This window comes from Momordica charantia (assembly GCF_013281855.1).
Source record: "Momordica charantia cultivar OHB3-1 chromosome 9 unlocalized genomic scaffold, Mcharantia_2.0 BLBB01000009.1, whole genome shotgun sequence".
NCBI lineage: Eukaryota > Viridiplantae > Streptophyta > Magnoliopsida > Cucurbitales > Cucurbitaceae > Momordica > Momordica charantia.
Window position 1 is genome coordinate 1,018,009 of NW_028275167.1, and position 22,278 is coordinate 1,040,286.

The 22,278-nt window shown below is 36.4% G+C and overlaps 3 protein-coding genes across 11 annotated transcripts; 2 read left to right on the forward strand and 1 right to left on the reverse strand.

Moving 5' to 3' along the window:
- The first annotated feature begins 961 nt into the window (after positions 1–961).
- Positions 962–10,398, forward strand: LOC111019279 (calcium-dependent mitochondrial ATP-magnesium/phosphate carrier protein 2). 7 transcript variants are annotated; one of them, XM_022295651.2, is made up of 7 exons: positions 962–1,255; positions 1,399–1,482; positions 3,004–3,647; positions 6,782–7,236; positions 8,795–9,475; positions 9,717–9,807; positions 9,938–10,398. In XM_022295651.2, exons 4-7 carry the CDS (start codon positions 6,810–6,812, stop codon positions 10,128–10,130), a joined length of 1,392 nt encoding a protein of 463 aa, XP_022151343.1. In that variant the 5' UTR covers positions 962–1,255; positions 1,399–1,482; positions 3,004–3,647; positions 6,782–6,809; the 3' UTR covers positions 10,131–10,398. The 7 variants fall into 7 exon arrangements, with proteins under 7 accessions (XP_022151343.1, XP_087974053.1, XP_087974054.1 ...); XM_088117927.1 differs by having other exon boundaries at positions 963–1,309; positions 8,795–9,580; XM_088117928.1 differs by having other exon boundaries at positions 963–1,309; positions 3,318–3,647; positions 8,795–9,580.
- A 704-nt stretch (positions 10,399–11,102) lies between these two features.
- LOC111016814 (Mitochondrial transcription termination factor family protein) lies at positions 11,103–19,069 on the forward strand. Of its 3 annotated transcripts, XM_022292338.2 has the most exons (7): positions 11,111–11,860; positions 11,945–12,082; positions 12,387–12,629; positions 13,350–13,463; positions 14,241–14,423; positions 16,900–17,117; positions 18,557–19,069. In XM_022292338.2, exons 1-7 carry the CDS (start codon positions 11,306–11,308, stop codon positions 18,900–18,902), a joined length of 1,797 nt encoding a protein of 598 aa, XP_022148030.1. In that variant the 5' UTR covers positions 11,111–11,305; the 3' UTR covers positions 18,903–19,069. The 3 variants fall into 3 exon arrangements, with proteins under 3 accessions (XP_087974052.1, XP_087974051.1, XP_022148030.1); XM_088117926.1 differs by lacking the exon at positions 16,900–17,117 and having other exon boundaries at positions 11,103–11,860; positions 18,557–18,697; XM_088117925.1 differs by lacking the exon at positions 12,387–12,629 and having other exon boundaries at positions 11,110–11,860.
- A 520-nt stretch (positions 19,070–19,589) lies between these two features.
- Positions 19,590–21,837, reverse strand: LOC111016825 (vacuolar-processing enzyme gamma-isozyme-like). The gene is made up of 8 exons (XM_022292359.2): positions 21,547–21,837; positions 21,153–21,474; positions 20,985–21,070; positions 20,703–20,902; positions 20,552–20,600; positions 20,243–20,473; positions 19,937–20,143; positions 19,590–19,858 (listed from the first exon to the last, which is right to left on the reverse strand). Exons 1-8 carry the CDS (start codon positions 21,718–21,720, stop codon positions 19,715–19,717), a joined length of 1,413 nt encoding a protein of 470 aa, XP_022148051.1. The 5' UTR covers positions 21,721–21,837; the 3' UTR covers positions 19,590–19,714.
- Between the last annotated feature and the right edge of the window lie 441 nt (positions 21,838–22,278).

Genomic DNA, 22,278 nt, shown 5'->3' on the forward strand with positions numbered 1-22,278 from the left:
AATCAAATAGATTGATTTAAAGAACAAAAATGTATTTCGACTATTATAATATGTTTAAGTATCAAAATTTTTATTTTAAGAAACATTATTAAAATTGTATTTAAAAGGTAAAATGGATTTGTACAACTATTGTATTTAATAATTTTCTCTATTAAAATAATTCTCATTCGATGAGTTTATGATGAGTTATCAAGTATGCGATTGGAAGGTTAGAAATGTGTGATGTATCAAAGTATACAAGTGTAATAAAACTTCATTGTAAATTAGTTGTCCTCGGTTACTCTCTTCAAATACTAATGTGGTTGATTTAGTAAACGCTTATAGTCGAGTGCAATGAAGATTGAACGGTTTTATGTATTCTTGGTTTTCCAATTGTTGGGTTATAAATTTCGGACATCATAATATGGCATTATGAAAATAATGATTATTTTGTATGTTAAAAGCGGATACAAACTTTCCCAACTATTTGAAATAGTCGATTGCAAATGGATACCATCTATACTCATTTCTTTAAAGTTAATACAAACGTTGCTATGTTCTCAAATCTTAAGATCGTGGAAGTAAAGATTATTGTTAGAAATCTTACGAAGAGGAAGTACCTCTTCCCAGAGGCTCCCTTTTGTTTTTTTTAATCGGATTTAGAAAAAGTGCTACTAGAGGAAGAGTTTGATTAGCCACTGAAATGAATCTTAGTCGGCTCGAGCTTGAGGTTGATTCCCTTCGTGTTTTGAAGTTGCTTCTGGTGTTTTCAAGTTGAGTTGGTTCATCTTGTAGAGACTCTCATTTTGTGATTACTCATTTATATAACATGTTGGATTAAGTTAGGTATGTTATATTTTTTTTGTAAATCAAATAGTTCGATTTGGTTCACTGGTTCAACCAAAAGAAATTTTGTTAAACTTGAACTGAACCGAACCAAACCGAAACTATATATATAAATATATGGGAATTCTTTTTTTGACAAAAAATATATGGGATTTTTTTAAGGGTTTTCAAGCCTCTTCCACATCTCCTCCCACGATTTCATCTCCAATTTTCATCACTCCCACCTCTCTCATCTCCGATCTCACCGTCGCCTCTCACGTCTACCATCTCCGATCCCACCATTCATCACTCTCTCGTGTCTATCTCATCCTTCACTTTCTCTTACCTTTCGCAGTTTCTGTCGATCTCTATCTCTCAATCTCAATCCATCTCTCACCGTTCGTCGCCACCGTTTGTCGCCCGTCGCCGCAGGCAGTCGCCCGCCCTTGCCGTCTGTCGCCCGAACTTCTTATTTTCTTTCCCTGTCTACTTACGATTCATCTAGGCATTTGTTCATACTCACATGATGGACTAGAAATCAATCTGTTATGTCTTAATGCATTGTTTCTTTACTGATGCTGGGTTTTTCTCCAGATCCGTGACGAAGCTAGTCGCCGAAGCGGAAAATGCAGAACGAAGAGGGATAGACGACTGACCTTTAATCTGCACAAAACACCGGTTATTTTCTTCTACCATTTGCATTTTAAAAGTTATTATTAATTTTCTACTCCTATTTATTGATTGGTTGATGTAGATTAAAAATTACTTGGAAACTACTCAGACTGATGTGACTTATTTAGTTCTAAAATTTTTGTTATGATTTGAAAAAATGTTTATGGAAGTGTGGATTAGTAAACAATGGAACATGTAACATATAATTTTAAAAAAATAAATAAACCAGACACAAGAACGTTTCAAATAATCCCACCTCCCTTAGAAATGGATGGTAATCTAGCTAGTTTTATGGAATTAGTTCTGAGATGCGTTCCATTGGTTAAAAAGGTGTTCTGGATGGTGCTGGTTTCAAGTGGAGGGTCAACTATTTTAGATTAATTTTGTGTTAGAGTTAAGTATTACTATCCTCTTAATTAACCTGCTAATAATAATAACAACTCACATGGCCTGTTGTTGTACTTGCATCCTTTCTATTCTTTTAAATGTTAAATATCTTTTTTCCATATGGATCAAAGAAATTGCTAGGCTATTTGTGGAAGGTAGGGGCCGGGTAATGGGAATAAATTGAACACATGCTCATTTTATGCTTGGGCCGCTTAATTTATTTATTTTTATTTTTTTTTTCCTATCTTCATCTTATTTTTCTTAGTCGTCTTAATTTTTATTTGGTTAGCTCGTTTGATTAATAGCCATAATTAGGATTAGTTAGATTTTGGTTAAATATTTTAGGTCCCATTTTATAACCAATTTTTAGTTTTTAGTTTTTTGAAAATTGTGAGCAAAGCAAGCCTAAGTATTTTAAAAAACAAATAACAGAATACGGAATGATTATTAAATGAGACCTAGTTAGAAAGATTCGTTAGTTTAGATTAGATTTTTAGTTTAATTCCTTTAGAAATTATGTTGATCCTTGTTTTTTCCAAACCCTTCTAAAATTATAAATTATAAATTGCTCCCCTTTCTTTTAATCAAGTGTTGAATGCAGGGTTTTGACCAGCTAAAGCTTTCTTTCTCTTCCTCCTTCCTTCTCCTCCCTTATATTTCCAGCCGCCTACCTCCTTTTTATGCGGCGGAAAAATTTAGTAGCCCATTAGAACTAACAGAATGGACTAAAAGAATAGCAAATGCAGCAGCTCAAAAATTAATTGCAAAAGTAGTAAGATAATTACACTTGGCCCAAACCTAATAGGTAAAAGGACCAACAATGCCCAATTGATAATTAATTGTGGAGATCTACTCAAGAAGAGAGCTTTCTGTGGAGGAGGGTAATTGCAAGCATATATGGCTTGGAACCGAACGGGTGGATGACCAAAAATCCTAAAGGAAAAGCGAGAGGGAGACCATGGTTTAATATTGCAAAAAATAGTGCTTTTTTTCCCCTTAAGTTCCTTCTCTTTAGAGCCAATCAAGGGAGAAGGACAAAGGTCTAAGTTCTAGAAAGTTAGGTGGACAGGTGAAAACTCTCTGGCTAACTACTTCCCAAATATTTTCTTGCTTTCTTGTAACAAGGATTAACGATTGCAGAGTGCTGGAATGAGGAACAAAATGATTGGAATTTAGGGCTGAGAAGAGGTTTGCTTGGTAGGGAGGTTGACAGTTTGGTTGGTCTAGTCGCTAGACTTGATGCGATGAAGGTTGGGGAAGATTTAGACAAGGTGGTTTGGTCCTTAGAGCCCTCGGGTCTTTTATCGACGAAGTCCACCTTGCAGAAGCTCTTTGATGTTACTCTTAGTGTGAAAGTTCCCCTTATCATTGAGCAGACTGCGTCACTCACCGCACAATATTTTACCAAGAAGATATGCTTACCACATAAAAATGGAAATGTGTATTTGCTGCAGGAGGTTGCATTCGGAGTTCCCATTGGATTATATCGTGCCACCTATTGGTCGAGGATTTGGCTCTCTTTTCCTCGGTGACGAGTATATTCTGACTCATGATCTTTTTAAAGGCTGGTGGCAAAAGTTTAAAGTTTCCCTTTCCTTTTTTGCCTACTTCGTCTGGGTATTTCTAAACTTGATGACGCCAAGGGAGTGGGGTCGATAGTAGAGTATATTGATGACGCCAAGGGAGTGGGGTCGATAGTAGAGTATATTGTGTCCTTACCTTGCAGAATTACTACGTTGGAAGATCGAGCCGGGCAACTACGACGTCTTAGACATTGGAGGAAGGTTCTTGTTCACACTCATACTACTTATATTTCTTGTCAAAGTCTTACTTCATGTCGATCGGTTCTTTTACTTTTAATTTTTTGACTAGTAATTAAAATCCTTGAGGACAACTCTTATTCTTTCATATTTGAATCTTTTGGTCCGTGTCTTCATACGTTCAGGCAATTTTCATCTTTTGAGTAAATTGACAACTGAAGTTTTTTCATATTTTACATGTGGGTTATTTTGTTGAAAAAATATCAGCTACAATGCAGGATGATATTTACTCAATGTTTTAGTCATTTGTGAATGCACTAATGACAATAATGGTAATTTAAGGTCTCAAAATAATTAATCTCTTGGTAAGTTTTGTGGCACTTATTTCCTTGGCCCCTGGCCCCCTTGTCATTGTTTGGTTGTCCTGTTGAGTTTTTGAAGCTATAATATATATCGTAAGGCTACTACAAGAAAAACCTTTCGACGGGTTGGGGGTCCAAACTCTCACATCCTCCCTCCCAGAGAATAAAGACACCTCGGCCACTAGAGAAAGCAAAGCAGAAACCTTTACGGTTTCCCGATCCGTTAAGGCATGAGTAAAGCCCAAAGAAATTGAAGGAGCCTCTCCCCGGGGATTCAAAACCTCGGCCACCAAATGGGGCCTTTTTTCAGAAAGATGGTATAGTCGAGGGAACGCGAGACAAAGAGGTTTCTTGTAGTTCTTATTACTTTGTCTTGAGTTCCCCTTCCTCTTCTACTGTCCCTTCGACCCCTTGGTTCTCCCCTCTTTGGAAGATTATAGTTCCTAAGAAGATCAAGTTCTTTGGGTGGCAAATCCTTCTTGGGAAAGTCAATTTCTTAGATCGTATCCAGAGGATGTCGGCCTTTTGTTTGGGTCCGTTGTGGTGCGTTCTTTGCAAGAGTGCCTCGGAAGACCTAGATCATCTGTTGTGGAATTGTCAGTTTGCTCAGGATTTGTGGTATTGTTTCTTTATGTGTTTTGGGATATCCTGGGTCCAGGCTAGGGATCGTAGGGCCATGATGGAGGAGGTGTTTTTATACCCCCTTTTCGTGATAGGGGTTGCTTTTTATGGCAGGCTGGCTTTCTAGCTATGTTATGAGGTATTTTGCTGGAGAGGAATCATAGATTGTTTAGGGGTGGAGAAATCTGTGGATTATGTTTGGGATATCGTTGGATTTAACACTTCTTTATGAGGCTCGGTTTCTAAGTCCTTTTGTAATTATTCGCTAGGTCTTATTCTTTTGGATTGGAGTCCTTTTCTGTAGGGGATCTCCTCTTTCAGGGCTGTTTTTTGGATGCCCTTTTGTAGGCTTTTTTGTAGCTCTTGTATCTCTTTCATTTTTCTCTCTTTCATTTTTCTCAATGAAAGTATTGTTTCTCATCCAAATATATATATATATATATATAGATATATATATCGTAAGGCTGAATAATTTTGGTTAATTGATGTACTCATTATGAGCCATTTATTCTTATGGGCGTATGACCCATTCCATCTACTTCAACAGTTGGACACTGTCTGCTTCAAAGTACACTTTGTTTTTTGATAAGGAAACCTTTCATTCAAAAGAAAAGAAGAAACAATACAGCCAAATGGCAGGGGATGGGGAAACCCCCTCCCAAACCCACTCAACAAAAGCTCTCAAATCACGAATAATTGTAGAGAGAATGTGGTTACAAAAGAAATTTGTGTGTCTATTGTACCTCCTCGAGGAGGTGAGCTGTACACATTTCAAAAAGAGGCAAAAGAAGACCATTCGTCAACTATGATTTCTTTCCAGCCAAATATTCCAAAGGAGAGCTCTAACTATACAAGACCAAGAACCATCCCTCTCTCCATAGGGAGGGGCACACAATCAGACTAGCTAAAGATATTGAATAAAAATAACCAGCCCCTGGTAGCAAAATGGTAGTGGATGAAAACATGATCTAATGTTTCTTCCAATTCGAACAAAGATATTGAACAAAAATAACCTGCCCCTAGCAAGCAAACCGACAATGACAATGTCCAATTTGAACACTTTTTTTTTGCAATCTCTCACGAGTATTCAAAGATCGGTAGACTAGAGACCAAAGAAATACTTTCACCTTCTTAGGAAAGTCTCCCTTCCAAATAAGATTAAGAAGGGAAACCTTCACTCTAGGAGTAACATTAAAGAGCTTCTGCAAGGTGGACTTCGTTGAGAAAGACTTGGAGGGCTCTAAGGACCAAACTACCTTGTCTAAATCTTCTCCAACCTTCGTCACATCAAGTGTAGCCACCAGAACTAACCAAACTGTCAAGCTCCCTATCAAGCAAACCTCTTCTCATGCCTAAATTCAAATCATTTTGTTCGTCATTCCAGCACTATCAGGCCTAAATTCATTTCATTTTGTTCCTCATTCTAGCACTATCAAGCAAACCACTTCTCAGGCCTAAATTCCAAATCATTTTGTTCCTCATTCCAGCACTATCAAGCAAACCTCTTCTCAGCCCTGAATTCCAATCATTTCGTTCCTCATTCCAGCACTCTGCAATCGTTATATCCTTGTTACAAGAAAGCAAGAAAATATCTTGGAAGTCATTAGCTAGAGAGTTTTCACCAGTCCACCTAACTTTCCAGAACTTTGTCCTTTCTCCCTTGATTGGCTCCAAAGAGAAGGAACTTAAGGAAACAAGCACTATTTTTTGCAATATCAAACCATGGTTTCCCTTTCGCTTTTCCTTTAGGATTTTTGGTCATCCACTCGTTCGGTTCGAATTCCAACCCATATATGCTTGCAATTACCCTCCTCCACAGAGTGCTCTCTTCTTGAGTAAATCTCCACAATCACTCGATAAGTGAGGCATCGTTCCTTTGCTGGAAGGCCCTATCCCCCAACCCCCAATTTTAAGGGGAGATAAATGCAGCCCCAATTTACCAGATTTCTGCAAGGATGAGGTCTACCACCATCCGTCCATTTCATCAGTGATGACCGGGGCTTTGAGGAGAGAAAAGTAGTATAAGGGGAGACTATTGAGAATCGATTGAGCCAACTTTAGTAAATTTTTAAGTGCACTCTTTAAAGTTTGTAAGTAACCAATGAAAAACATTTTGAAATTTAAGGAACTTGTAGTAAATATTAAATGATGATTTATGTTCATCATCTATTACAGGTTCGAGATCACCTTGGGATTTCCACACATGGACGCCAAAGAGGCTGCTTTTGCTGGAAACCCACGGCGTCCTTCTGGCTGTTGCAATCCTGTCAAACAGCTTGGACCTATCTCCTTAGAACATGTGCTCCTGGCATTGCGTGAATCCAAGGAAGAGAGGGATCTTCGAACCCGTAGTCTTTTTAATTTCTTTGATGCTGCCAACCTTGGATATCTTGACTATGCTCAGATTGAAGCTGGATTGTTGGCTCTACAGATACCTGCTGAGTACAAGTATGCAAAGGATCTCTTGAAGGTCTGTGATGCCAATAGAGATGGCAGGGTAGACTACCATGAGTTTCGCCGCTACATGGATGATAAGGAACTGGAGCTCTACCGCATGTTTCAAGCGATTGATGTTGAGCACAATGGTTGTATTCTTCCAGAAGAGCTATGGGATGCTCTTGTTCAGGCTGGTATACTATAGCCTTCTCTGTCTCATATTATGTTTCAACCAGTCCTTTTTATTTGATCATATTTGATATTCTGTGTCATTTCGTCGTATTTTACATATCTATAACTCTATAATACAGTTTAATATAGTTTGTAAGGTCCTTTTTTACAAAGTAAAATTAGTTTGCATATTTTTTTTAACTTTCCTTAAAAATTAGTAATACCTTCCTCAAACATGTTAAAATTTTGAGTTTTTTTAAAAAAAAACAAAAAAAACTTTTCTTAGTTAGTTATTTAGACAAAAAAATGAAATTCAGAAAATGGTTTAGTTTAGTGTTACGTTTTTATATATCATTTTTTTTGTAATAATTGTTTAAACTTTTTATTTATTGATATATTTTATAATTCCTATGGTGTCAAAAAATATTTAAAAGCTAATGAGTTTGTAGATGTTCGGTATAATTCATGCTTTTTTATTTTAATGTTCTATCTGGTATAAAAGTAATGAAGAATAATTTTCTGAAATCTATTTTATTTATGTTACTTGAAATAAAATATTTGTTTAAATAGAATTAGTAGTGTAATTAGTTTTTTAATATGCAAATACTTAACACAATTAATTGAAATTTTATAAAAGTTTGCTAAATGACTAATTTAATTAATATTAGTGATATATTATTTCAATTAAATGAAAAGTATAAATGTTTAATTAAAAGGATATGTTTGATGTTTCTAATTAGAGAATGTACATGTCAACATTCCCATTTTAGTTATCAAAATTATTGAATCACATTTTGGCATATTAGATATTTTAAAATAAAAATATGTTAAGATTTGTTGTGTGTGTATAGATGTTATATCATAGAAAACATGTTAAATTTTAAATGTAATTTCTATATATGTTCGTATTAGTCATTATGTCAATTTTTTATGGAAAACTAATTAGTATAGTTGATAATATGAATCAAATAAAAAAGCATTAAATTGATGGCATCTTTGAAATTATTAATTGAATGGCGAGGACGAAAATGGTAAAAGAAAATCTTTCCCCAATATCCTAGACAGATATAAATGTGATCTTTGAGATAGATTATTTGACATAGTGATTTTTCCTTGAAGGATAGACCTGCTGTGAATGGCTAAATTGTAGATAAGTGAGAAGGATCACAAGATTTGTATATATTGCATAACATTCTTTGAAATTTGTCAATGTGTCTGTTTAAATCTTCACTTCTTGAATTCCTTATACATATTGTTAGTTTTTGGTATTGACTGGTTGATTGATTGATTCTTAATGTTCACCCACGCTTATGGTTTTGGAATTTACTCTGATAAGTGAGACACTACATGAACTATTTTATTTTAAATGATGAGAGGTAATGGTGCATGAATTCAGCTGTATCTCCATTAATGCCATGTTTGATTATTTCCAATCTTTACATTCTTAAACTATTTAGAATTAATTTTCATTATTTAATTCACACCATTTAAATTTATTTTGCTTCGTCTGATTAGTATTATCTTTTGTTCGGTGGTCACATCTTTTGTCATCTTATGTGCCTGGCAGTTTTAATTTTTTAGGTATAGAAATTGACGATGAGGAACTTGCCCGCTTCGTGGAGCATGTTGATAAGGATAATAATGGAATCATAACTTTTGAAGAATGGAGGGACTTTCTTCTATTTTATCCGCATGAAGCCACCATCGAAAACATATATCATCACTGGGAAAGGGTATGCCTTGTAGATATTGGAGAACAGGCTGTAATTCCAGAAGGGATCAGTAAGTATGCCCACCCCTTCAGGTACTTTATTGCTGGAGGTATAGCAGGAGCTGCTTCTCGTACTGCAACAGCTCCTCTAGATCGACTTAAAGTGGTTTTGCAAGTACAAACAACCCGAGCATGGATTATGCCAGCTATAAAGAAGATGTGGAAGGAAGGTGGTCTCTTGGGGTTTTTTCGAGGTAATGGGCTAAATGTTGTGAAGGTTGCACCTGAAAGTGCCATCAAATTTTATACTTATGAGATGTTAAAGAATATGATTGCAAACGGTAGAGAAGAAGACAAGCGTGATATTGGAACTGCCGGGAGACTTTGTGCTGGTGGTGTTGCTGGTGCAGTCGCACAAACTGCAATCTATCCCTTAGATCTCCTGAAAACTCGGCTACAGACTTTTTCTTGTGAAGGTGGAAAGGTTCCCAAGTTAGGAAAACTTACAAAGGACATCTGGGTTCATGAGGGACCTCGGGTCTTCTATAAAGGTCTTGTCCCTTCCCTTCTTGGCATTATCCCTTATGCTGGCATTGACCTTACTGCCTATGAGACCTTGAAAGATGTATCTAAAACTTATATTCTTCACGACGGAGGTGCATGTTTTATTCATTTTTGTTTTATTTTAATATTCCTCATTCTTAAATACAGTTCTCTTATTGTTCGAGTTTTTGCTTACGTGTTCTTTAAATTTGCTTATTGTATTCTCCTTCCCATCCCAAAAATTATCAGATCCTGGACCTCTCGTTCAACTGGCCTGTGGCACAGTCTCCGGAGCTCTTGGGGCCACGTGTGTTTATCCATTGCAAGTTATCCGAACGAGGTATGGATGCATGGGAGGGCTGGTCTGTATTTTATTTTATCCATTTCTTTGTCTAGTGAGAAATGAAGGGAAGTAATATTGTGGTTCTGGTTTTCATTGAGACTGAGGTAAATCTTGACGTTGTTTTCAGAATGCAAGCCCAAAGTTCAAATAAAGGTGCTGCTCACCAGGGGATGTCTGATGTATTTTGGCAGACACTGAAGCACGAAGGCTATTGTGGTTTCTACAAAGGACTTCTACCCAATTTACTTAAAGTTGTGCCGGCTGCAAGCATTACATACCTAGTTTATGAACGGATGAAAAAATGGCTGGATCTTGATTAGGCATTATTGTGTCATACTTGATTGATGGTAGGAGCATTGATGATGAAGATAATAGTAGAGAATCCCCCCCCTAAAAAAAAAAAAGAAAGAAAAAAAAAGAGAGAAGAAATCACACTTGGCAGATACCAGTTCGCATCTTGAGAACTCGAGGTACATTTTTTCGTCCAGAATTTTTTGCAACACAATGAGTAATAATGGGAAGGCTATATGATTGGTGAAGCTTGTAAGCGACTATTCGTGATATATATGCCTATGACCTTTGTCAGTATTTGCGTTTAGAACACCATGAAACTTCCGATAACATCGACCGCTTATTAAATGCAAGCAGTTGTAGTTTTGGGACTTGGCAGAAGGCTACACTTTTGTGAAGTAGTAGGAGCTCGCCTAGGGAGCTTTGCATTTCCTTGGTAATAACAAGCAGAATGCCCCCATCGCATATAGCCACATTGCCTTCTTACAAGTTTCTCCTGTTTTTGTTTCTCTAAGATAACGAGTATTTACTTCAACACAGTGCTCGACAAGGAATGAAATAGAAGAGGAGAAGAGAGGACCTCATGAACAAGCCAAATGATTTATCAACTATCAGTGTCAAATAAAAATGAGAAAAGTGAAAAAAAAATAAAAATTAATTGATTAATTAATTCTGTCCCCATCTTGAAGTTTTACGTATTTCCACATCTCTCTGTCTAGCACCTTTCAATTTTCTTCTTCCAAATAAATTCTCCAAATGGAGTTAACATTGAGATGTGGGCTTGTGCTTTCAGCCACATTAATTGGATTGTCGTTATTCTTATTACCTAAAAAAAAATGGTAGAAAGTATTTTAATTAACAAATAAATATTTTTTTATTTTTAAATAGATTAAAAATTATTAATATTAATATTATGTATATATTTTATTGTTATTTTTCATATTTTGTCGATCACGTCCGAAAACATGGGTACTACTATTAAGCCTAATTTAAAGTTTAGTTCTCAGATGAGTCATTTCTGAACAGTGAACCCTGTCTCCGTCTCTAAAGTCTCAAGAGTCGCAGTAGTCGCCGTCGCTAACCATTTTGGGCGACTCCATACTGTGTCTGGTACTGCCAATCTTCTCCTTACATCACTCATATTCGTTCTTTTCTTACACGCCCGCCGCTGTAGCAATCTCCAGTTCTTCTTCTTTCCTCCACCATGCGCTCCCTCTTCCTCACCATTCCCACCATTTACAGTATTAAATTATCGCCTCAGCCTCAATCCCCTCTCCGCCGCTTCACTCTTTTACAACCTCCACCATGCGTCTCTCCTTTCCATTTCCCATTCCGTTCCCGCTTTCAGTTCTTTCATCCACCATGCGCTTCCCATTTCATTCACCCTGCCTCCAATTCAGAAGCTGAAGATCATCTACCCCATTATTTGGCGGAAGCCCGAGCTGCCTTTTCCCAGTTTCTTCGACGTTTCGGGGTCTCCGAGGAGGAATCCGTGTCCATCGCCTCCAGCTCCCCTCGATACTTGAAGATGCTAGTCGATGGGGTTCGTGAATTGGACGACACATCCATGTGGGGTTACTGGAGTAATGAAGGATTGGGTGATGATTTTGGGTTCAAGGAAAAGGTGGTTTTGATGGCCACACAAAAGGGTGACTGTGGGAAGGTTGCTTTTTTGGAGAGCGTGGGTATGAATCTTTCTTCAGCTATGAATATTGCCCGCTACCTCTCTGGGGAGATGCTTCCATCTCTCATTTATAAGGTATATATCTGTTTACAGTGTAGAATTTGAAGATTGATCAGCTCGCCGACTTTGGTTTTTTTTTTTTTTTCATTTTATCTTTAGGTTAAGTATTTGAAGGAAGTCTTCTTTTCTGGCAGCGGTGAGGGGAAGCTCATAGGAAAAAGTGCTCGTCGTATGATGACGCACTTATCGGTGCCTCTTGATGACGATGTGCAACAGACTTTATCCTTTTTTGAGAAGGTTTTTTTTTAACGGTCTCTCCATACATACAATACATAGTATCTGTTTTATAAATACAAAATTTTGTTTCCTACGAAAGGGAAAAAAAGGGGATAACAATGTAGTCTTCAATTTCAAAGTTTTAACTGCTTCTCTCTCTCTCTCTCTCTTGTTCAACAATTGTGGAGTGGGGTATCAAACCATTGATCTTAGGGATGATAATAGGTGTGTGATTGACTATTGACTTGACTGTTTTTCTCTTGCTTCAGTTAGATTCATTATTGGATTTTCATATTGTAAGGCTTCTTTATGAATATTATCACAGATTGAAGCAAGGCGTGGAGGCCTAGACATGTTGAGTTCGAATGAAGAATTCTTTTGTCTTTTACTGGAATCATTTCCCTACTTGCTTTTGTTGTCAGTAGAATCCCACGTGAAACCAATGGTAGAATTTTTTGAATACATTGGCGTCCCTAAGGAATGCATGAGGAGGATATTTCTGTTATTTCCGCCCATCATTTTCTTCAATACTGAAGTCCTCAAATCAAGGATAACGGCTTTTGAGGAGGTACTACTAGTTACACCTTCTTACACACACATAGATACATTTCTGTTTTTGTACTTTGCAAAGTGACATGGCAATCTGAGTATCCCTTGGAGTCTTAGTTTTTCTTGTGAGAGCTAGCTTGCCCATGAGAGTATTAATACTCATGAAAAGTTCATAGTTCGCTCCCTCTCGAGTTGGTCTGTCTCCCCAAATTGGTGCTTCATTTGCAAGGAAGATGTGGAATCACGAAGCCTTCTCTTTCTCAAATGCTATTTTTGCTGAAAGTTTCTTGAACTATATTTTCTTCTTCCTTTCAAATGGTTGGTGCCTCCCCCTCTTGATGTCAACACCCTCCTCTCCAAAAGAAAGAGGAAGACCCATTGGTTGCAGTTTGTTTGTTAGAGCCTTCTTTCTGTTACTATGGCTTAAAAGGAAGATTTAAATCTTCAAAAAAACAAAGAAAATTCCTCATGTTTTCTGGATTCTCTTACTTTTGTGACTCTTAGAATAAATTTTACAATCCTTTTTAACTCTTACAACTTGAGTATTCTTTGTGCTATTAGGAAGAACTTTTCTTAATCTTCCTTGGCTTGAAAGCTTGGGTTCCCCCCTCTTTTTGTAGTTTCTATTTTTTTTCCAATGAATCTGGTTTCTTCTAGAAAAATGGAGTTCACTATACAGTATGATATTATGTTGACAATCTTACTAATTTTAGTTTATTGATCTTCGATTATCCTGTAGGTTGGCATTGAAGAGATGGAAATTGGTAAATTGTTACTTAAATATCCATGGATTATGTCAAAGTGTATCCAAGACAGCCTTAAGCAAGTTGTTTCTTTCTTCGAATTGGAGAAGGTACACCTTCTGTCTGGTCGTTTTACCTTGCTTGTACTAATTAGATTAAGTAGCATTATAGCATGTTTTAAGACCCTTTCTCTCTCTCTCAAAAGATTTTGATGGATAACCATGCTCATGACTGCTATTAGTTAGTATTTTGAATTATTATGAATTTATTGAAGCTCAGTGCCAACCATTTCTAAATCTCATATTTGTATTGAAATAATGACAAGTATCTTTTGAAAGTTGAGTGAAAATAAGAAAATTGAAAACTACCAAATAGCCATCCCTTGAACACCGCTGAAGTTGGGAGGTTAAACCCATATAATCCTATGTTTTCAGTTTTTAAAATTTAGAATCTAAAAATATTGAAAACATAAACATACAAATGTTACTTTTAAAGTTTCCACTTTATATGTCCCAAAATTCATAAGTCAAAATCTTGAGAGTATTATTGGTGTTAGTTGATAGCTGTGAGTGTTCTAGGCTAAACCCTTCTCTTTTCTAGTTTCTAGTTTTTGTAACCATCAGGTTTCTTATTAAAAAAAATAAAAAAAATAAGAAATTGAAGTTAGATTGCATACCAAACATGCTCTTAGTTTCTTACCCAAGAAAAAAAAAAAGATGGTAAATGAGGTAGCACATAGGACGCTTTTTATTTTATTTTTTTCCAATTAACATGGTTTTGTTGTAGGCATCCTTTAAGCTGTTAGAAATCCTAGTATGTGTTAATATGACACGTGTGCCTTAATTGGTATATGTTTAAAATATTGTTTACTAGATATTTCATGACAGGTGCCAAATGCAAGCATTACCAATGCAATCAGAAGTTGGCCCCTGATTTTAGGAAGCTCGACTAGTAAATTGAAATTAATGGTGGACAGGTTTGGTGAGCTAGGTGTTCGAAGTAAGAAGTTGGGTCAGGTGATTGCCACAAGCCCTCAGACATTACTTCGGAAACCTCGAGAATTTCTTCAAGTTAGTACCCACTGTCATTTACCATTCTCTGTTGTTTCCCTGCATTGCAATCAATGACAAGATAATTTATGTATACGGTTATTATAGATGATTTGTTCAATTATAATGCTTCAAAGCTTATTATTAATGATTTTGCCGGGCCTATTTAAAAAAGTAGGTTTTCTTTTTTTTTTTTTTGGGGGGGGGGGGTGTCCAACAATGGGAGTAAAACTAAAACAATAAGGGGTTCCAGGCTAACAAAATAAGATGATTACAAAAAAAACCTTGACCAACGAAGCTCAAAAAGGGAGACATAGAACCTAACAAGGAACTAAATGTCCTCCCAAGATATTTCAACCCCTCTAAAAGGGATATTGTTTCTCTTGATCCAAAGACACCATAAAATAGCACAAAAGATAATGTGCCAAAGAAAACAACCGATATTATGTAAGGGCAAAAGAATAAGCTCCTCCACCATTGAACAAAAATCTTTGGGCCAAAGATTGATTTTAGATCATATACTAATTTGGTGGCACTAGGAACGAGGAATAAAATCTTTGGCTCCACCATAAAACTAAAATTTTTGGCTCTTATCTAGGTCATATACTAATTTGGTGGTACCCGTTCTAAGATCAATTTTAGATCCATAGAGTCGTTCTCGAAGATCAGGTAACCAGGAATGAGGAATCTATATTTAACTGTGATTTTATTTATAGTACGATTATCAGTACACATCCACTATGATGGGTTACAACTTACAATATATTTAATCATTTATTTATATTCTTAACACCCCCACTCTTGGCTTGAAAATTAGCACAAGTGACCACCAATGTTGTGTGTATTTTGATATTTATGACTGTCTAAGCCTACTTGAAGGGTTCAAACATAGAATCTTCTACTTTGATACCATGTTAAACTACTATTGAACTCAAAAGCTCAAAATGATAGGTTACGGTAAATTTAATTATTAAGTCATTCTTAAAAGCGGTTAACATTCGTTTTGGATCGTTGCCACTTGGAACAGCATTTTGTAATATCCATGTGTTTTTTCTTGGACGATAATGACAACTTTCGTTGAGAAAATGAAAGAATACAAGAGGGCATACAAAAAAGGGAAGCTCGGGCCAAAAAGGAGCCAAGAAGCAACCAAAACAAAATAAAGAAAGAGAGGAATTATAGAAAGGAGCTCCAATTCAAAACAATGAGAGATAAAGGAAAATCAAAGTCCTTGGTGACAGAAGTCCAAAAGTCCAAAGGGAGGCATTAAACTTAGTCAAGCTCCCAAACCTCCCAAGAAATTTCCTCATCGCTAAAAACTCTCCTTTTCTCCAGGCAAATGTTTCATAAAATCGCGAAAAAAGCCCTTGCCACAAAACACCCCTCTATCTTGAAAAGGGGATGAAACAAAACTTCCTCCTTCATAAGCCTATTCAAGCGACTAGGAGCCTGCTGCACATCAAATGTTCCATAAAATCACGAAAAAAGCCCTTGCCACAAAAACACCCCTCTATCTTGAAAAGGGGGATGAAACAAAACTTCCCCTTCATAAGCCTGTACGAGCGACTAGGAGCCTGCTGCACATCGAAAGTCCCCCAAGAAGCTATCTCAAATCGAAACTTTTTGTGGTCTTCTTTCACACTTTACACCACTGGGCCCTAGCACAACAAAAGACGATCTTTGTATGCAATCCATTGTGTTAATCCTCCCATGGCTGATTTGTCGGGCAATAAATCTGACCTTCTGATACGCGACAACTAAAGCGTATGGGTCCAATGAATCTTTTTCCTACGTGGAACCGTTGTGACTTGTGCATGTCTCTTCTTGGTGTTTGGCAGTGTTTTGTGGGTTAAAGGAGTTGTTGCCAACTATGATCATATCACCTTCTTGGGGATTCGAACCTTCTAGAGCAATAAGATCAAAGAATCCATGGAAAGGGTGGATCCACGAAGAATAGAAAGTAGGAGTTGGAAGAGAAAATTCTAGACAGGCTAGAAGACCAAAAACAAATATCCCTAATTCCCGCATGAGGATAGAAATTAGCCAGCAAGGACAAGAGCAAAGAAACATCTCAAGACTCATGATCTTACAATGGATGGTCAAAGCCAAAGTTGAACGATAAGGAGTCTCTAGTGAGAATAAGAATAGATGCAATTGGCACCAATTTAAACGAGGACAAATGATAAAGACCAGGGAAGAGACAACAAAGAGGTTTATCCCCAGCCAACAGTCCTCCCGTAAGAAATCGACGCCCCATCCCCAGCCAACTAACTGTGTATGTTGGACACAACATACAAATTTTGTTCGTCAATTTATTTCTCATCTGAATGACATGGAGCGTTCTCCCTTGATTGTGGTTGTTTTTATGTCTATTTTCCAACATTAATTAGAAAATATTGTATTGCTTAATATGATGATATTCTCCCCAGTTTCTGATGTTTTATTTTAGATCGTTTGGGAACTTCTGAATTTTATAATTAGAACGATGCAAATACAGGTCGTTTCATATTTGGAAGAGATAGGGTTTGATCGAGAAAGTGTTGGCACGATAATTGTTCGTTGTCCAGAAATATCTGCAGCTAGTGTTGAGAAAACACTGAAGAGGAAGCTTGAATTTCTTACCGGTGTTGGTGTTTCTAAGACTAACCTATCTCGGGCTATTAGAAAATATCCCGAGCTTCTTGTGTCTGACCCTGACAGAACTTTACTCCCACGGTAATGCTTAGATTCTACTTCGGTCTAGATATGTCTTGGTGTGGTAAAATTGTTGGGCGTAGCTTATACTCATGGACAGAGGCCATAAAATTTGTTTAGAAGGGGAAAAATATTGGTAGTCATAGAAACAAAGTAATGACCATGAAACTTGTAATTATCTACATGAAAAAAAAATACATTATTAAATTGATAAGTTATACAAATTACTAAAATACATCTTTACGATAAAAGTGTGTGTCAAAGTAATTTGCTATTTTCTAAGAGCAACTCAATTATATATTAGATCTTTTTTTGTTATTAATTAATTTCATTGGATTTCTGGTTTGTTTTAGTATATTTGTTGTGTCAAAAACCGAAAATGTTTAGATGTAACATGTAGGTTGCTATAATTTAATCACTTGTAATTTATAATTTAAGTTGCACATCACGACTTTTTTCACCTCACTATTTAGAATTATAGAAGAGAGGGAAAGAATTTTCTCCCGCTATTGTAATACTGTATTCTCATTCGATCACTGCAAGGAGTCATCATTGTTAATTCTTTAATTCAAAGAATTGTTCTTGTAAATCTAGACCTAAATTAATTATATATTATACTAAAATGTCGTAATTAATTTTATGCAGTGAACATGTGTATAATGATAAACTCAAAAGTTTCCAAATTTATGTATCACTAACCATATGATTGAAAAGTTAACAACTTAAAATTGTAATTCACAATGATAAATATCAACTCCAAGTAAAGTTACTCTCAATCTGATTGATGTATAACAATCAAAGAAAAGGAGATTGACCGTTGAAATAAAGGCCCCCAAGGGACAATCCCGTTGGCAAGGGCTTGGGGTCTTGGCAAGGGCTTGAGGTCTCTTGGTTATACTGGCTTAGAGGTATCAAGCTAAAAAGCACGTACATGGACACGACACGGACACGGCGATACGCCAATTTCTTAAAATATAGGACACGGACACGTTGGGGACACTTTATTTTTTTATTTTATTGTTTATAGATAATATATGCATATGAATTGATTATAGTAATACTTTTGCATAAATTAACCACACAAATTGAACAAAACAAATCAATATACTTAACATCACAAAATTCATTATCCAACCTACATTACACTTAAAATTTAAAAAGAAGTAAAATCGGTCTTCCATACAAGAAAAAACTAAACCTACATTACGCTTAAAATTTAAAAAGAACTAAAATCGGTCTTTCATATAAGAAAAAACTAAAACTTTCATCATCTCTGCTTGTACCTATGCCTAACCCACTTTTTTCGAAATGGGAAGAAAGGTAAAGGGGCCTATGAAAGATTATAAATAGATGGAAAATTGTTATCTAAAATTATTCCGGTTGTAGTTGAAATTGTCATGACTACATTATCCTGTTCTGTGTTCTGGCCCAAATTCTAATAATGATCATAATGTTTGCAGTATTAGGTACCTGAGGCAGAGAGGGTTCTCTGAAAGGGAAATTGCCTTCATGGTTGGTAGATTCTCTCCTCTCCTGGGGTATAGTATAGAGAAGGTTTTGAAACCCAAACTAGATTTTCTTGTAAATATCATGGAGAAACCCATAAAGGAAGTTGTTGACTATCCAAGGTATTTTAGCTATTCATTGGAAAAGAAGATAACTCCAAGGTTCTGTGTGTTGAAGGGAAGGGATGTAGAATATAGTTTAAAAGATATGTTGGGTAAAAATGATGAGGAGTTTGCTGTTGAGTTTATGAGCAACAAAGGAACACAAAATTCAAGTTGTTCTTCACCCACTGAAGTGTAAGGAACTTTTGTCTTTAGTCATACAACTGTGTAAATAATCGACTACATTTTTTAGAACACTAATTTTTTTTATAATATCCATGAGTGTTCGGAGCAGCTTGTATGCACCTTGATTAATCTCATTTGGTTGCTTGGTAAATGATAGGATATACAATGATATTATGCTCATGGTAATTTTTTCTTTCGAATTCCGTGCACATGGTGACCTTTTATGAATCATCAACATCGAAGGGTAGATTTTCCACTTAGCCTGAAAGACCAGAGAGGAAAGGAATAAGGAAAAGATTGAGGAACACGACTTTCAATATTTCTATCACCCATTGATGTGTAAGGTACTTGTCTCTTTAGTCATAACTTTTTGAAAATAATCGACTGCCTTTGTAGAAGAAAACTCTGCAGTTTCCGTTCAGTCAAATGGCCAAATTAACCTCAACTTTTTGGTTACCGGGAGAGAGGAGGGGGGTGTCTGGCTCTGTGCTGTACTTATATCATGATCTTGGCATTGAATTCTTTGTCATTGGTAGTATGTGGTAACCTTTGATGAATCATCAGCACTTTTTTTCTTTTCCAGATATATTGTTTTTTGATGAAGTTAATTTTACGGAATCTACCCTGTAGAGAAGCTCGAAACAAGTTTTCTAGTAGATAGTTTGATCGAGTTATGGAAGAAAGGGCTTGAGATGATTGATGGTGCCAGTTCAACATAAATATTATTAATTTATTATTTGCATTGTAGATTTTATATATTTATAATTGCCTCACGGTCACATAGTGGGAACTAGCATTGCTAGGTAAAGAGAAGCTAATTTAGCTTCAGGTTTTTACAAGGCAAGTTTCCAGACAGGCCTGATCCATTTGGTTTATTGTAATCCCAGCATTGCATATGTTAGCTAGAGCTCGTGTGTATTTCATCCCATATCTTGATAGTCTTCTGCAGTGTTTCTCGTAGGTTTTCACCTGTGGTTTAAAGATTGCATCAGGAGAGTTTTTAATGTTATAAAATATAGCTAGGCAGGTCTTAAAAATAGGACTTACAAACTTCTTGAAGCAGCCCCAATCGTCAACGAGGGATTGTCCTTGCTGCCTAACATTGTTCAGCACTTCTGAGCTCTTTGCTTGTCCAAACAGAAGTTTAGCAATGTGATATATACTGGAGTCAACGTGCCTTCTATTCAAAATTTCATCCTCTAACTGCTTTCTAGCCTCCGTTTTTTCTCTAGAGCCAAATGGAGCTTTTTGAAACTGATAATTATTGTCAAAGCAAAATTTTACACGTTTAGACTATGTAGTAGACTGCAGTCATGATTAGAAAAGCTATATTTGTTGTTTAAGAAGTCATACCTTGTGCCAGTAATGAATGAGACTAGCATCACGCTGACTAACAGCATTTGAGTACAACAACTTTGATGGTGGAGCGATAGTATCAGTACTCTGGACAGAAGATGTATAGTTGTAGTTATCAGGGTTAGCACCAATATAAGTGTCAAGGGAATTGTTGCCGATGCTTTTGTTTCCATACAACATTACATGAGAACCATAACCGAATTTATCGACCAAAGTTCTTCTTCGAACCTGCATTTTGGCAATTTACAAACACATTCATCATGTCATTTAAAAAAATTGAGCTTATTTAGGAATTAAAATGTGTACCGCATCATATTGTTGGATTAAAGTTTCCTTGCTCAAATCATGTTTGTCACTGCATATCATGGCACAACACAAATTCATTTTAATATGGCGGGGATTGGCTAGGTACAAGTTAGCTTTGTTATATAGGCAGAGGGTGTAAAGAAAATATTGCCTGTCTTCCATCCAAGCGATGCTGTACAAATCTCCCAGACAAGTATCATAATCTGTGGGAGGACTGGGAAACTGTCCAGGACAATATGTTGCCCAGCTATTCTCTGTTGCATTTGATGCCGTCGTTGCATATATCTTTATGTTTTCTGGAAGTAATCCTTCTAACATACTTCCCGACTCGCATGCTTCCACATATATTACCTGAATTTTTATGTCAACTTATAATTTTACTTCGATAATTTGAACTTCATAACTGCTATGCCATTATATGGAATTTAGGTACCATGCTTTTGTAGCTTTTGGCTTCATGCTTTTGTTTCAGCACTTCCATTAGATCCTTGGCGTAAACATAATCACCCTCGGGCATTCCTTTGGTTGTGTGAAGTAATATTGTCAAATTTCTAACAGAACACTATTTTGTTGAGACAAAAGAGTTGTAAGTATAACTTACCTAGTAACCCAGCGCTACCGTGGTCAGTGTAGTAGATGAAAATATGATCGTGAAGGTCACTGTCGACAACCTTACCACTTCCTCCAGTGAGAGCAGATCTGTTGCCCAAAATGACAGCGTAAAAGTTGATCGAATTCACATGCTCTCCTGTATAGTCCTTGGGAACTCCTTGGTAAACATCGACACCATCTGGTTTGTTGATAACGACTCCTGGCCTTGGATTGCTTGGATTGAATGCAATATCATCATACATGAAAACTATTATGTTCTCATCTGGGAGACCACCCTTTCTCAGTATTTGGTATGCATGACATACATCCGCCTAGAAAAGAAAAAGAGACGCAGTTAATATCAGTATGTTGGTATGACTATGAATTGGTTCTTATTGAATCACCTGATGCCTATAATTCTCATAACCACTGGAGCCAGCAACCAAAATTGCCCATCTCTTGCCAGGTTGGTCGGTAGAGGCACCATCAACACTCTCTCTCTTAGCAATAATATCACTGAACAACAGCAGAGCTATGAGAAGAACAAATTTAGTTGAAGTTGCATAACAAGTTGCCATTGCAAGTGTGGAAATGGGACTGTGTTTGGAGCATACCACATCTGCATATTTTTATACTAGTAATGTGGCATTGTGCATAGTTGTTCAAAATGTTTACAGTTACAAGTTCACAAATACGTCAAGTAAAGATATGTTTTTGCTTTCTTCCCAACTTAATCTAATTCGGGATTTTGAATCTATATTGTTCTAAATTTATGTTTCAGGGAATGCTCCATGTTGCCCTATCAGCTTGTTTTTTTGACAGGTATATTTTGGGCTTTTGGCCAAGTAATTCTCCTTTCCATTTCAAGCACTTTTGAAACTATTGTACGTTTTGGAACTTTTTGCATTTAGCAAAATCTTTGATCCATTTAACTGTTGATGAGTGAAACAGAATTAGGTGCCACTTGGTCGGTAATCACTCACTTTCTTAACTTGTCTTTCTATGGCTAGTTATAAAAGGTAATAGGTGTGTATTCTTTGATGGTTCACTATTTAATGGTGTTGTCAATAAGGTAAGTTTCACCAGATTGACTATTATATTTGATAGCCACGTTGGGATAATTAATTGATTTTATA

Bases quoted from the DNA above. Each gene is read 5' to 3' on its own strand.
- LOC111019279 (XM_088117927.1), top strand. From the start codon at position 6,810: ATGGACGCCAAAGAGGCTGCTTTTGCTGGAAACCCACGGCGTCCTTCT. The intron at 7,237-8,794 runs GTATACTATAGC...TTAATTTTTTAG, and splicing joins GGATGCTCTTGTTCAGGCTG to GTATAGAAATTGACGATGAG. The intron at 9,581-9,716 runs GTGCATGTTTTA...AAAAATTATCAG, and splicing joins TTATATTCTTCACGACGGAG to ATCCTGGACCTCTCGTTCAA.
- LOC111016825 (XM_022292359.2), bottom strand. From the start codon at position 21,720: ATGGCAACTTGTTATGCAACTTCAACTAAATTTGTTCTTCTCATAGCT. The intron at 20,601-20,702 runs GCAATATTTTCT...CATGATATGCAG, and splicing joins ATCGCTTGGATGGAAGACAG to TGACAAACATGATTTGAGCA. The intron at 20,474-20,551 runs GTACACATTTTA...GCCAAAATGCAG, and splicing joins TAATCCAACAATATGATGCG to GTTCGAAGAAGAACTTTGGT.
- LOC111016814 (XM_022292338.2), top strand. From the start codon at position 11,306: ATGCGCTCCCTCTTCCTCACCATTCCCACCATTTACAGTATTAAATTA. The intron at 12,083-12,386 runs GTTTTTTTTTAA...ATATTATCACAG, and splicing joins CTTTATCCTTTTTTGAGAAG to ATTGAAGCAAGGCGTGGAGG. The intron at 13,464-14,240 runs GTACACCTTCTG...ATTTCATGACAG, and splicing joins CTTTCTTCGAATTGGAGAAG to GTGCCAAATGCAAGCATTAC.